Here is a 15766-nt window from a genome sequence, read left to right as displayed (position 1 = left end):
ACATGCCCACTCTTTACAAAGCCTGCTGCAGRCTTATTTATAGTGATGTTCCCCTCTACATCCCAAATAAGCTGTACGACTTGCACCTGCTGCTCAGCTCAGTCATCATTTAATTAAATGGAAGTCATAAAATTACCAGCTGTCTCAATTAACTGCAGCTAAGAAGAGTATAATGTCCTGGTTTTAACCCCAGGGAAATGGTGAACCACAACCGCTCACCCCAGAACTATCAGTATTTAAAACACTATCCGAGGGAAGCTGGAAAGAAAAATACTTACARACCAAAGAAACTAAAAGGTAGCTGTTTGGGCTAGCATTTGTTATTGTTCTTAGATTAAACTGTTGCTTTTTCTATCTTCCATACTTTCTCATCCCCGAGGCACCCTTGTTTGCCATTTGGTAAACAAGCAGAAACTGAAGCTTGAAGGACAAAGCAGGAAACCTGGAATCCTACAGAAGCTTAAAAATTCTGAGCACTGCTCTAGGACCTGCCATAAACAGTGAAATTCCTTTATCCACAACCCCCCTGGTGACTTAGAAGACTACGAAAATGCAGGAAATGATATAAGGTAGAGAATTTCATGAGCACCCCGTGTTCCTGCCTCCTTCCTTTCACGGTGAGTCCCTGCCTCGCTGCGGCACAGCCGGGAGCTGGGAGTGGAGCCCTCATGCCGGTCGCCTTGCGAGCGGCTCCACGAAGGACGCGGGCCCCGCTGCGCAGCCGAAGGGGACAGCGGTGCCCACCGTGCCCCGAGCAGCGCGGGGGCTCCCTGCCACGGGGCTCCTTGTGGCCGAGGCAGCCCGGCTGGCCCTGGCACCGCTCCTGAGCCGGAGCTCCAGGAGGTATCGGAGCCCTCGCCAGGCTCCAACATGCCCAGCCCTTCATGGAAGCTGGGCACTCGGTGGGGTTCACAAGAGCCTTTGCACTCCATAGGTTTAGGCTTGCTAAAGAAAAAGAAAGGTGCCCTGGAGACACCGTCTTCAGCTATGACCATGCTTCCCCTCGGAACTAAACAAACCAGCTCAAGGAGAACAGGGATCACAGTCTGGCCTTAGGTGTCAAGGGTGCAATGCCAGGAAAATCCCATAGCACTCATCCTTTGGCTAGTCAAGGAACTGCACTAATACCACTTCTAGAAAGAGCAGCGCTCTCAGCTTCCTCGGAGATTGCCAAAGAAATTGTCTGTATCATAGAGGAAGAACACTATTAATTTACAATAAATAAATATAGTCAGAGAAACATGGACAGAAAATTATTGAAAAGTAACAACAGAAAGTACAKACCTTCATTAAATGACTTGTATGTGCTGTAAATAAACCTGGACTTCTTACCATCTGAGTTAAGGATTAAGAGCAGTAACATACCACCTGCAGATCGCACACAGTTCACCACATCCTTTAACAACACTGAAGAGAAAAACTATTGCAAGTTTGTTTTAAGCAAATGATCCAAGTAAAATGTCTGCCTAGAGGTACAGTAGCATGCAAGTGGCACCGGAGGAAAAAGAAAACGCTCATACCTGTATCTTTGCTTTGGAGACTGCTTTTCAGCTGACTTAAAAACATGTCCAAGATAATACAAGGGAAAGAATAAAAAGTTCCAGTTTGTTGCAAACCACGTTAGAGTGAAGGGTGCATCAAATTTCTTAAAGGTCAGTTTTGCAAGCTGGGTTGAGCCTGACCAGGAGGAGCAGACCCCCAGGACCACAGCGACACCCCAGAAAAGCTTCTTGAACTGCGTCACGGAGCATTTCCAGCAGCAGCGGTTCCCCCTCGCGCCGCCCTCTGCGCCCGCCTGCATCTGCGCTTCTGCGGGCGCCGGCGACTCCCGGGAGCGCTCATCCCCTGCGGAGAAGAAAGGACAAGCCTTACACAGAGAGCCGGGCGCCAACACAGGTCCCAAATCCCGGCGCCTGCTGAACTCACGTGGAGCAAGGAAACACACCACAAGGAAACACAGCTCGTCACACATGGCATTCAGTTCTGGATCATCAGAAGGTGCTCGACCTCTCTGAGGCACAAGTACAGGGTAAACATYAATTGTCACCTCTGGGTTTAGGAGCCACTGGGCAAAATGGGAAGTGAAATTGCATGGTGTTTTGATGCACATGGAAGTATGTAATGGACCGCTCAAACTGCTGCTGCTGCTGGGACGTGCAAATGAATGCAAAATATGGCACTGAGATTAATAAAGCAGCAGAGAGGATTACAGCAGCATTTGCAAGTATTGTCTTATAAAATACGGAATTGGGCAACTTGGGCAACATGGTGTTTCTTTAAGAGGAGAGAAGGGGCAATGTATTTAATGCAGGTATTTAATCTTGCAGCTAGGTGTGATCCCTGCAAAGTGAGCAGCCCGATTAAGGCTGAGCCTGGATGGCCAAGCTGGCCAGAACCACCCTGCAGAGGCTGCCACCGGCGGGCAACACTTACAGCAAGCCATGGGTGCTGTGAGGAGCAACTCGCAGCACYAGCCCTGGCCTCTCCCTGAGGCACCGGCTGCAACTCTGCACCCTGACGGCAGCTTTGCCCGGCCTTGGCTGGGCCAAGGACGTTGCTTGGAACCCCCCATCTCACATACACATTATTCCCTATCTTAGTGCTTGGGAAATAGGGATCTGTACACAAAAAATCCTTCYTTATACTTAGGGGAATCAGTAGTTTGAATAGGCAATATTTTAACACCTCTTATTTCATGTTAACCTGATTTTGTATTTGCACAAGCTAATACATTAGTAAAGAAAAAGTTTATTCTGGGAAGAGAACCAATAATTTATTTATTTACAGATGACAAATGTATGAACTAAGCTAACAGCACCATGAATTTGCCCACTAAAGCTGTATTTTATAACATAAAAAACAACACAATCATATTGAGTACTCAGAACAGCTTCCCAAACTTTGGACTCCCTTTGGTAGCTTTGGATCAAAAAAAAAGTATAAGAGARTACAGTAGCAAAGGCAGAAGGATCTAGAGTTTTCCTGGTGTTTTTCTGAGTGGCTTTGGAAGAGGAAGGGACTTGGCTGATCTCTTCACTTATTTCGGTTTTCAAGAGAAAACTGTGAGCAGCTTCCCACCCAAATGGAGATGCACCAGCAGGCCAAAGGGTTATCCAAAGCTAACCTGACATCGTATTAGGCATATATTGAAAAGGTGACAACCCATCTGCTAACAGTTCGGAGTGGTTAGAAATAAAAGGGAGCTGTCTGTGAAGCCTCAGTTTGCTAAAAATCWCCTTAATGCCTTTTCTTTCCATCGCTGCATGTAGCTAACACTTTCTGCCCGATTCACTGCACAGGCTGCTCAGCGTTCACCTTTCCAACCAGCGGTACTTTAATTTCCCCGAACCTCACAAAGCAGTGTGGTGTTTGCTGTCCACCCCACAAATCCTGCGGTGGTTACTGGCTCTGCAACTTTTCCACATGCTTYTCCAAGGAGCCTTGCCACTGTGACCCCAGACACTTTGCACCTTAGGAGGGAGGCCCCTCTCAACTGGCTTCAGACACCTGCACCAGACACCCGCACCCGAGCTCAACGCTCCAGGAGCCCAAGGAAACAACCCCATCCCTCCTCAGGCCTCAGATGAAGTGTCCCTGCTCACTAACTGCTGATGCTTGCACTGGGCTACAGGAAATCCCTCCCAGCAGTGGAATCACCTTTAAAAACCCTGTCTAGACCCCTTCAGAAGGGCTTTAAGGCTTAAAACCCCTATGCACAGCTAGCCCATTAAAGACCCACCACAGGGCTGCACTGTACCTCATTGGACAGGCTAACCATGCAATGCTGATCGAAGCCAAGGGTGGCATTCAGCTTAGCAGCTTGAGACATCTGCTGCGCAGACTTGTACATCTGAGACACTCATTTACACTTTCTGCATAGTTAGTAGACAGAAAAAAAAAGCATTGCCACAGCACGATTTATCTCCTCCTGAAGCAGATGATTAAGACAAGCCAGATGAATCACCCTCTCCAAGTGCTTGCTTCCCTCACCAGCTCCAAATAGTCTTGGCTGACAAGCTCAGAAGTAGGTGTCCCTGCTGTAGGTGCTTGAAGCTGGGTRAGACGAGTCCTACCCGCTGTCAGGATCGCAGACTGAAGTCACTGCAGACACTGGAGACRACACAGGTAGGCTCAGAAACGAGCCCTTCAGCACAAACCCATAGAGCTGTCATTGATGGACGGCTTTTGCTGCTGCCAGCCAGCCAGCAAATGGCTGAAAGGAGTGTTAGGAATGTGCAAAATGCGCTTGCCAGTCCTTCACAGTGAGAAAGTGACCCTCACAGACCAGGGTCCAGTCTACTAGGGACTGACACATGTGCCTCATGATAATGCACAATTCCACCGGCCTCCCTAGACTATGAATGTGCACGCTCTAATGCGGCTTTTTAAACTAGGGCTTCTGAAAACTACTTTGATAAAAAGGAAGAGCCTTTGCAGGCCTCACTGACTATGACAAATGAGCCATCTTCAAGGCATTTGCRTTTTGCCAGCCTTTCAAACGTTTTGTACCTGTTTGGATATTGCACAGAATGAGTCTGTAAAGCTTGCAAGAAATAATATATGCTTATAATAAATAGGAGAGACGGAGCTGAGGCACAGCTGCAACATCACTCCTGTAACAAACTGCTACAATGGTTAGGGCTCTAGGACCTGCGAACATGCACAAGGGTCAGCACTGGACGAGGTTATTTCCTCATACCCTTGGCTGTTCTGCACCTTCCTCTCCAATAACGGCAAAATTAAGAAAAAGGTGGGTGACAATTAGTTCCAAAGTAACTACACAGCACACATGACTATRCCTTAAAGCACACATGTTGATTCCTGGTGGCAGCTTTCTGGATAGAGGATACTGCTTGCCTCAGTAGGAGGCTCACGAACTCTTCAGAGCGCTATTAACTCACCCCCTCTCCCACACTAACTCTGCATTATTTAGCAGCCCAGGATTTTTGAGCCTAGCTATTAAAAAGAGCTGAGATACCATCCTGCGAAGAGAAGATCAAGTGCCAAATCCACACGGTGGATTTCATCTCTAACTGCCACTGTAGTTGCCTAAATCTGCAGTGTTAATGGTAGCTCAGATGTGCTGTCSGGTCATCTCCTCCACAGTTGGTCAGGTTAGAGAGTCAAGCCCCAGGGAGTCACACGGCAGATCACCAAGCAGCTAGGGCAGGTTTCTTATGTCAATGATGGTCTCACCCTTCGCTCATAGCTCATCTTAAGGAACAGTAGCATTTCATTTCAGAAGGCAGCAATTTCCCTGTACCAACCGTTCCGACCTCTGCTGCATCCAACAGGAATGAGAACACACAGGGCCTAACTTATGCATCAAGGGACAGTTCTATCTTCTCCAAATTAGCTGCAGCTTTGCCAAAGGCTGCTTGCACCAACTGTTTCCTCCTTACAATCCCATTAAAGCTCCCAGATGTCAAAATACCTCCTCCTGGGCATGCCTAAGTGCTGCCAGTCCTACGCAGTTTTGCACCTCCCTTACATCTATAACCTGTCAGGACAGAGACATTCCTTTGTTCCCGTCACCTTAATATTCTCCATATTCTCCATCTTAATATTCTCTGGATATCTCCAGAAGTATTTCCATTCTATATTTAAAATATACACTAGAATAGTGTAGAATAAAGCACCCAGGGAAGGTGCTGGAACGGAGAAATGGCCCAGTCCAGAAGAGGAAACACGTTAGGAGGCAATGAAGCAAGAGAAGGAGGTAACGGAGGTTCTGCAGCGCTCTGCGGGGCGGTCTGCACCGCTCGTCACCCCCGTAAGCAACCTGGGGCACGAGGGAGGAGGCAGCGAGGTGCCAACGTGTGCTGGTGACGTGAAGCTCTTCGGGGCAGCAGGAGTAAGGGCCAGCTGTGAGGGACAGCAGGGGACCAGGGGGTAAAATTCGGCACGTACAGCCAGAGGGGCTGGAAGAAGTAATGCTCATGCTGAACACTCAGTGATGGCCTCTGCCCATTTCCACTGGGAAACACAAGGTCTTCCCAGACTCTCCTATGAAAACGGTGACACAGGGTTCAGGAGGAGCAGAAAAATCAATCAAACAAAAGAGCAAATTAACTGCTAAGAATTATGAGGAACAAAAAAGACAACAGAGTGAAACAGGAGCCATTTCCAGCATCTAGGGCATTTGCAGGGATCAGCTCAGCCATAGTGCAAAGGATGTGTTTCATGCTGGAGAAACATCCCGCCAGTCAACCCCACTGAGCTGGAGTTAGGATAAGGARAGACCGGATGGGCCTTTTCTTGGCCCCTGCATGGTGGCTGCTTGTGTGGTTTTGTGGCACTTGTGCTTAGGTGCCTAACCATAAGCTGAGAGCTCCATGAGATGCTGGTGGGGCTGCAGGGCACAGCACTGCAGTGACTGTGGCTTGTCCAAGCACATTATCCCAACTTCCTTCCCATGGTTGGTACTACAGGTCTTACAGACGACGATGCTATTTTTCAGTGAATACTGGCTAACGTGCCATAATGTAAAAATGACAAGTCCCCTCCCAACTATTATTAAATCACTTTCGAAATTAGAGTATTAGGTCAAAATGGCATTGCACATACGTTGATTTTTAGACACAGTTTGGGAAACTATAAAAGATTAAAGCAGATTCTTTAAATACCTTGCTCTTACAGCAAAAGATAAAAATAATTTTACTTTATAATTTGATCATGAAATAGGATGACTAAATAAAGAATGAATCAATATGGGCATGACCTAGCAAATGTATGTACCACATAATGTGAAATGAATGCAAATGATGATCAGGTGGGTACAAAATATAAATAAATTTAACAAAAGAAATGAGATAATTTTAAACCCAAGGTAAAGATTATTTTAAAGAACAAAACCAAGGAATTAACCTATTGGGTCAAAAGATATGAAATTGCTTGAGGCTACAGAATACATTTCAAGAGGGATGTAGGTATCTGTAAACGGGGATCTCGGTAAGAACAAAGGCTCAAAGCAAAARCGATGCAGTTTGAGTTCAGACCTTTCTTTTGTTACTACAAATCCGTATTTAAAATCAATTCATTATGATAAACTGCAGGATATTCAGATTTGACCTGATCACCTTAATTTCAATAGGATAAAAAATAATCTATCGGCTCCTAGATGATCAAGATGACTCCTCCAACCTCTTGTCTGTGTAAACCCACCACTGATATTACCTGAGCATCTAACTTCTGCACAGTTTAAAATGCTAAATAGGCATGACTTTCTTGCAACTGCTGAACCCTACAGTGCTCCTCACAGTATTACTGTTTGCTATCACTGATACACACAGACACCTCGTGTCGCAAGCTGGAAGGTGCCTTCAGAAATCATGGTCCAGCTCTCCTGTTCAAGCACGGTCACCTGGAGCAGTTGTCCAGGCTGTGACCAGGTGGCCTTTGAACAGCTCTGAACATGGAGACTCCACAACCTCTCCGGGCAACCTGTTCCAGTGCCCACCAATGGTTATCACATATTAATTAATAGTTATCATCACACATGACCTCTTCTTTTAATAAAGCTTAATGAAAGAGTTAGAATTAGATTATAAATCTGCAGATATGGTTGGATATACACTAAATTATATTCCCTGGAATACATACTCCTTTCTTCTTCCACCAAATATTCTCACAAAATGTTTATATTCTGATTCTGGTTTGTGACATATGAACAGCTAATAAATTATCAATTCTATGCTGCAGCAAATTGAACAGTCATGCAAAAAAAAAAAAAAAAAAAAAAAAAAAAAAAGGAATAGGAATAGTTTAATTTATCCTCAGAGGCAACTGCTTAGAAATTCTGTTTAAAAGTGCTACCCTCAAATGGGTTTCATTAAAACATGATATTCCACTTAAGATTTCTTCTCCTTAAATGCTTTCCTCTGTATTTTAAATCAGAATGCATGGCTGGAGTCCACAGTGAAATTTCAAAATGCTGGCAGCTTCCTAGAATACCAACATTGTAGTACTGGAAGTTTGTATCAGGAAAACATGTGAAGAATAATCCTAACTGTGAGATACATATTTTGGATAGTTTGGAAAATGAAGTATTTTCATATTTATTCATTACTCTGCATTCTCTCCTTGAACAAAAACTGGATTAAAGCTTGCAGTAGAATACTTGGTTAGGTCAGTGGGAGTTTTGCCATTGCCTTTGAGACGAGCATCTCTCAAAGAGAAGCAGGGCTTCCATCAGAGCAAAAATGAGCAAGGACCAAAACTGGATTCTGTGGCTACTGTGAGTTGGAGTCTGTGCCAAATATGACCTTGAACAAATGTCTGAGAGATGACTGTCTGTCCTAGTTAAAAAAGACACTGGACTACAAGAAACTGTTATATTAATTAGCCAACATACAATTAATGAATTAATTAGCCAACAGTTTGAGTGCCACATGGGCAAGAAACATCTTCCTTAAGGGAAGGGCCTTTCAAGGGACTCTATTATCCACTTGGCTATTTATACTGACACAAATACCATTTATTTACCTCAGTGCATATATACAGGCATTTATGCTTACTGCTAAGTGAACTCATGCTAATTGTGCTGCCTAGGCTGGCTGCATTTTATCAAAATCAGGATAATGTTATTTTTCCCTTTTAGAGCTTTCTAAAATTCCCTACCGCTTGATGGTTAAGTAAGTACATAGTTTCAGATGGAACATTTGTTGCAGTCTCCTGGTTTCTTGCATATGAAATTTTAACTACAGCTGAGTGTTTTAAGACAGAGTTAAGCTGCTACTGAACCTACACACAATGTTTTTTCTTTGTAAGTCTTAAGTTCAGAACAAGACATTTGGACTATCAGTCCCTACCAACTACAAAACAGACCTTACAGTGGACTTGACATGGACTTGAATGAGCTCAGAGCGGCCAGAGCAACCTGCATATATCCAGCAAAGCCTTCACATGATTTGCTCACCAAAGATTGACCAAAAGAGGGGAGAGGAAAGGCTCCTCACCTCTCACCAGCAAGCTCTGCAGAAGCTGGAGGTCCTTTGACAACAAGGCTATGCTTGGCTATACCATGTTGCTGGCGGGCACTTAACTCCCAACAAAAAGAAAATACGTGAGGCTTCTAGTTCCCACGTTCACAGTAATTATTGCCTCCTCCTCTTTTCAGTGAGAAAGGCTTTTGCAACCTGCTCTTCCTTATTTGTTTCAATCAGCTGTAGAAGTTGGACTCTTGCTTTTTTCAGCCATAAATACAGCGCTATCCTTGCGCAAGCTGCCCTATGAAATCTGAGGTGGCCATGGAAATGGAATTTCAAGATCATATTCCCTTACTTATTCCCATAGTCCCACATATTCCTGCATTTCTCCATGGCTGAATTACAAGGCTTATGGGGCTCACAGGTTTATTTTATTGGACAGAATTGTTATTCAGCCAGGAATAGTGACAATGAGCACAACATGTTCCTGTTACTCCACAAAGAGTCACCATATCATGTGTCTCACCAAAGGGTGCTGGATGCCACGGAGAAGCTAATGCCTCAAGTGGGACTCGGACACCTGGCAGGAGGTGCTTTTCCTGCATGGTGACAATGCCAGGCACGCTGCAGCTCCATGGCTGCTTCCTGGCACTGGACAATTCACACTGGAGGCACCAATATTAGCTGGTGTTCTTCTCCAGCACGTGGTGCCAACACATTTGGTGGCTCTCTCTGCTAGAAGGAAGCTCTGCAGTGCCAAAAATGCCTTGATTCCTGTTGTCTTTGATCTTATGCCGCAGTTACCGTCAGCAAAATTCAGTGAATGTTACAAATAAATGGCTCCGTTATTAGCCAAGTTCTCTCTTCCTCAGGATGCTATCCAGGTCTGAAATGGCATCTCGCAGCTTATAATTAACAAAGATTAACCAGGCTTTGGACTAAAGGTTGGGGACGGTACCTCAGCCAAGTTGAGGAAAACAGTTAGTACATAACTTGCTGCATTGAGTATAATAGAATATGACAGCCATAATTCCAGTAATATAATATATGTGCCTTATAACTGGGAAATAGTTGCTGAGCTATTACAGGCTTTTCTGATGAGCTTCCACAGTCTTTTCTGAACTCCAACTTTTATTCTAAATAGCTTTTATGATATAAATCCTTCTGCCTGCCATTGTCAGCCATTAGGAAAGAGTCACAGAAGTGTCTTTTACAAGATTTATAAAATTTAATTTATAGAATAAAAATAGAGGGCTGTGAATGGTGCATTCTGGTGACTAGTTTTTTTAACTAGTCCTTGTTCTGACTTTTCATGGGCAAAATCTATAATTAAATAGATGACTAGCAATCCGCTTACTTTTTGTGAGTCTATGCCTAAATTGATTCAAGATGACCAGAAAATGCATCCTGCTTCATTTAGGGGTATATGGGTGAAATGTAAAGATGTGCACCTAAAAAAGGTCTGAGATGATCCAATGGTTGCTGTTATTATTATGTCCTGTCACTGTAAATGAAAATGCCTTGGTTTACTGTAGGTACATAGAGGCTCATCTCAGCCACTGAAAGCAAGGGACCTGCATTAATCTTTAATAACTTATCCTTCTGCTTCATGATGCATTAAAGCTCCTACTTTGGCATTATCTAGCAGTTTGGTAACATCAAAACGGTAACAGAAATATATATATATATATATATTTATTTTTTGGTATCATTTTGGGAGGGTACACACAGTGCAGAAGGAATGGGTCATCTCTAAACCTACGGCCACTGAGTTCACACAGTGAGATGATGCATCAAGTAACCAGCAGGACACGATGAGAGCCGAGCTGGCTGGACTCCCCAGTGAATAAGAGCAGCCCAGCTAAAAGCAGCTCATTTTGAGCCTGTTTAAAGCCTCAGAAAGCACTGTGCCATGTGGGAAGTGGGCCAGGTGTTATGCAACAAGAAACCCATCACTTCTTTGGAACAAGATCTTGGACATCTGCTCAAATATACTGTTGCATTAACAGCAAGAAATTGGAAAACTGGGCTCAAAAGAAAGTTACTGCAGGATAAAGCTGGCCTATAATCCTGGCCTGTGTGCACCCGGAGTAAATGTGAAGATGGGGACCCCTTTTCTCTGAAGGTAACAAGCTACATTTAGTTTACTCTGTGACAACAGAGAACTTGCTGGCCAGTACCAAGGAGAAGCACTAAAAATTCCCCATCTTGTTTGTTCCTGCACTAGCACATTTAGCCCCAGCTCTCTCAAACACACCCATTTTCACCCGAGATCACCTGCTTCAGCCCAGCTCCCATCAGGAGTAACTGAAAGCTGCTACCCCATCTCTGGCGCTCGTGTAGGGTGGGTTTGACCGTCTCTGTCCTGATCCTGAATGCCCATGTGCAAGAATCAGCTTTGCTGTCTGCTCTGCATAAATATGGCCCGAACCAAAGCAAACGTTTTGCAAATAATCTGTTCCCTGCAAACCTGCACCTGCCTTCCCCTCGAAGGCCACTTAAATGGGGGAACACACTGCACCCACAAATCACGGCACTGCACCGAGCCACGGGCCAGCTCTCCCGTTCTGGTTTCGGTTCTGGTTTGTATAGCACGTGGTTACCGGCACGTGCTATGTAGTTCTATTCTTTAAAGTTCTCATATTAAAAAAAAAAAACCCAAAAAATCAAAGAAAAAAAAAAACAACAAAAAAAGCATGCACAACTGTTGCTTCTTGGAAATATTAACTCCCAGGCCAAATTTTCATAGGGTCTCTCCTACTGCTCAGGGAAAGCAAAAGCAAGATTCTGTTCCCAAAACCATTAGATGACACCAGCAGGTCACTGCTCATTTTTATACAGCAGTTTACTCAGAGATATACTTTGCTGTATTGAGCTAATTTCCTAAAAAGGAATTTATCAGGAACATGCATGAAATCATTGACTTCAACAAAAAGAGAGCTTTATGGCACCACCTTGCAGCCCTTCATGAAAGAGTGCCCACTTGTGGCCAACAGTTTAGGTTCTATTTCTCTCCTTTCCTGGGTCTTTTCCTCTCTGTTCTGTGAAAATTTTTTTAGAGAAGTTGCATCATTTTGCAGTTTTTCAGCTGTCCCATCAGCAAAATGAGAATAAAATTCACATGTCTTAGGGAAGCACATCGCCAATCATGCCTGCTGCTACTGTGCTTGAGGTCTTCTATCTGTACTTACTGAAAATGTGGAAGTTTTATTATTAAAGTGATTACAGTGGTGATGAATGCACGATGAATTCCTTGTAGGCATGCAATAAATTAAAGGCCAAATGAGTTTCTCACTTATACTTGCACAAACTCTCTGTAACYCCGGTGCTGCAAACCAAGCTACTCCAGAGGAGCATGTGGCAGAACCCGGCTCCGCAGCATCAAAGCTTACAGATTTATATATAATGACAGAAGAGAGGTATCATTTACACTACAAGCAGCTTCTGAACATCACCAGACACATTTTCTTTGCTTCCACTAACCCCTCAGCAAAAATGCTTATTGTTCAGTGAAGAATAACAACATTTGAATGATTACCATAAACACAATTACAAAGAGCTAAATGAGATGTAATTATAATAAAGAAAATGTTTGTACACACGTTAGATGAGTTTCATTTGTTGCGGATGCCCAAAATTATTGTGCAGATCTGCTGCCCCTGACAGACTGTAAATAAAGGGTCAAATCCAAAGCTCGTGTGGAGCTGATCCGGTGCTGACATCAGTACCATATATCTGCAATCTTCCACACAACGGCTTTTCTATAATCTCCTTTTGTTGTTACCACCCCCGTCCCATCCCATAGCCATACATCTGACACCACCTCACAAGCACTGAAGTTATGCTACCTGCTACCAACTCATATCTTCCCAACCCTGCACTCAAGGCAGAGTGACACTCAGCAGGCAGCTCCATGGCTGGGTGGCTTCCAAATAAGTTAAACCTTTTTGAGGGAGGGTCTCCTTCTGATTGCCTCGGCACCAGGGTAACTTCCCCGGGGTGAAGGGAAGTTCACATTTAGTTAACGTTGGTCAGATACCAACYGTAATGTCCAAAATCTGTTGCAATCAGGTGATGATCACAGAACCACGGAATCCTTAACATTGGAAGGAACCTCCAGAGGTCCTCTAGTCCCACCACCCTGCACACGCAGGGTCACCCAGAGCACAGGGCACAGGGCACAGGGCTGTGTCCAGGCGGGTTGGGAAGATCTCCAGAGAAGGAGACTCCACAGCCTCTCTTGGCAGCCTGTGCCAGGGCTCTGCCAGCATATGGCAGCATATGGCAGGAATGTGCTCGACGGGGAGGCTGCGATACCACCTCCCTGCGCAGGGGACCAGCAAGCGAGGAGCCCTGCGTGGGGAGGGCTGCAACTGGCCCTTCTCTGGTACAGGAACAAGCCTGGATGTTCTGCAGAAAGTCGATGTCCCTCATCTCCAACACATCCCAAGACACCAAGCAGAGATGGAGGCATTTACCTTCCTCGGAGAGGAGGGCAGTCCTCAAAGCACCTGGGGCTGTCACGTGCAAGCAGTGTGAAACCAGCCCGCCAGCTGCTCTGAGAGGAACAGCCACTGCGGGATGGAAACTGTTGATCAAAACAACAGAAAGCTGAACGCACATAAGCCACCAGGCGCCGCGTGCACATTTCTCAATATGTACACTCAAAAAAAGCAGCAGGCGCAGGAGAGGGAAAAAAAACACCCTCCGGTTACTGCCTGCCTGAGTGATACGTGTAGCTACGGCAGCTTTTAAAAGTGCTGGTACAGCAAGCCCGGTGCATACTGATGATTCAATCTCTGCAATAATTGGGAATGGCAGTCACGCTTCCGAAGGCGCACAGTCCTTAGCTCCCTTTCAAAGCAAGGAAGCTACTGCACAGGCCGGAAACCAGGGGCAATGCTGGAAGGCTTGGAGCAGTGCATAGCAACGAAGGGCTTCTCTTGGCCAATGAGCCAGCAGGGATACAAATCCCCACTGGTCCGCCACAGATCCTTGAATGCCTGGTCGGGGAGGGTAGCAGGAGCTGGTACCTGTGGAGCAGCATGAAGTTTTCTCTCCGGCAGCACTGGCCCTACCTCGGCAAGGAGTGGGGCTCGCAGAGCACCTGGGGAAGGCCAGTCTCTGCAGCAGCCAGGCCACGGGCAGAGCTGCCCACCGTGGGCCCACTGCCCGCCCAAGTTTGTCTGCAGCTCCATCTTGGCTTTTTCCTGCGGCTCTAAACAGCAGCAGGCAAAATTAGGCAATATTAGTCTCAAAGGGAATGGCCATTGATTTACAATGAGAAACTCTCACACAGAGCCCAGCTGTTTCATTAAAGAGAAATAAAAGGCAAAGGGAAGTGTTACCTGCCTCGGTAGCACCTCTGGGCCCCAACATACACAACCAAGGTAATYTAGATTTTGCCACTGATGGTAACAAAAGGGCAAGAATTTGAACTAAAGGAGGAAAGGTCCAGCTAGCTCAACAGAGCCCCATTGGGCAGGGAAAAGGTAGCTAAAAGCTGGCAAGCTGAACAGACATGGAAATGCTTGGAAGAGTTCCATTTTACAACGCAAGGAAAGATATGGGCACTTCTGTTTCTAGACAAAGTAGATAATAAGCTGTATTTGAATTGGTAGAAGAGGAGTTATATGACCTGTGTTTCAAAGCTGGAACCCACTGGGTTGTTATTATTCATGATTCATACGGCATGTGCAGTGCAGCAAGAGAAAGGAAGAAATGCTCCCAGCCCAGAGCAGCCTCCAGCRCAGACCATGAGACAAACACTGCCCAGCACAGGGCTAAGTCCAAAGGACTTTACTTATTATAGTGTAACGAAAATCAGCCTTTTTATTCTTTCGGTCAGGAGGCTGAGATCCCTTTTCCTAGCTCTACAGCAGGAGGTCTTCCTACGGGGAGGGTGCAACAGCTCTATTCTCCATAAACAAAAATAACAACCTGAAATTCRCCATCTTTCATTTTCACTTGCTGATTTTAGTTCCTTTCAGCCCAAGCCCCCTTTGGGCATTATTGCATTTTCTCCCTTTCTTGTCCACAGAGCTATTAGTAATGTTTTTATTTCCCTTTCCTTTTCCTCAGTTGCAATATTACCTTCTTTTTTTTTTTTTTCTCTCTTTTTTGTGTCCACGGAGTCTCACATATATTTTTAACTTTACTGAACTCTCATCCCCTCTTGGACTCAGACCTCTCCTCCTTCACCCTGCCTTCCTCCATCCTCGCAGCCGGCCTTTTCCTCTTCCCTGCAGTCCTCTCCCGCTCCTCCCGAGCCGCGCAGCAGATCCCCCCGGCAGCGGCTTCCCCTTCTCCTGCCTCCAGCGCGCAAGCTGCAGCCGAGGGGCTTCTCCTCTCCCTGCTCTCACCCCCCTCTCCTCCTCCCGCGCCCGTCTCCCTGCGCCCCGCTCACCTGCCGAGCCCTCGCTCGGCTCCCCTGCGCGCGCACACGGCCCGCGGGTCCCCGCTCCGCCACCGCCGCACCTCGCCTGGCCCCAGCGCCCTGCTCGGGAGCTGCGCTGCCGAGGGCACCGTCGCCCCTTGCTCGGGCTGCAGCCCCCGACGCTCCCGAGGGGACGGGGAGCGCTCGTCCCTCCTGCGGCCGCCGCAGCGCGGCCGCGCTCCYGCGCCCACCTGCCAAGCGGGCACGGGCTCCCCGCGCCCTTACCTTCCACTTTGGTGAGGGTGAGCACGGGGCTGTTGCAGGCGCTCAGCGGGGCCACCCGCGCCGAGTGCTTCTTCATGGCGAGCCCGCGCCCGGCGGCAGCTCCGCGCCGGCCCGCGCTACATCCTGGCGCCGCCGGAGCGCTCGGGCCCGCCGCCCTGTGCCGCAGCGCCCGCGGCGC

The 15766-nt window shown here is 46.5% G+C and overlaps 1 protein-coding gene across 1 annotated transcript in view; it reads right to left on the bottom strand.

Moving 5' to 3' along the window:
* SLC35F3 (solute carrier family 35 member F3) overlaps positions 1-15664 on the bottom strand; it is a 60731-nt gene extending 45067 nt beyond the window's left edge. The window contains exons 1-3 of the mRNA XM_026053387.1: positions 15589-15664; positions 14086-14145; positions 1521-1845 (exon numbers count right to left, since the gene is read on the bottom strand). Coding sequence (XP_025909172.1) covers positions 1521-1845; positions 14086-14145; positions 15589-15664 — 461 coding nt within the window. The remainder of the gene's footprint in view (positions 1-1520; positions 1846-14085; positions 14146-15588) is intronic.
* Between the last annotated feature and the right edge of the window lie 102 nt (positions 15665-15766).

This window comes from Nothoprocta perdicaria, unplaced genomic scaffold (genome assembly GCF_003342845.1).
Source record: "Nothoprocta perdicaria isolate Ctin4 unplaced genomic scaffold, notPer1 scaffold_99, whole genome shotgun sequence".
NCBI lineage: Eukaryota > Metazoa > Chordata > Aves > Tinamiformes > Tinamidae > Nothoprocta > Nothoprocta perdicaria.
The sequence above is the reverse complement of the archived record's forward strand: the minus strand, read 5'-3'. Positions and strand labels throughout refer to the sequence as shown.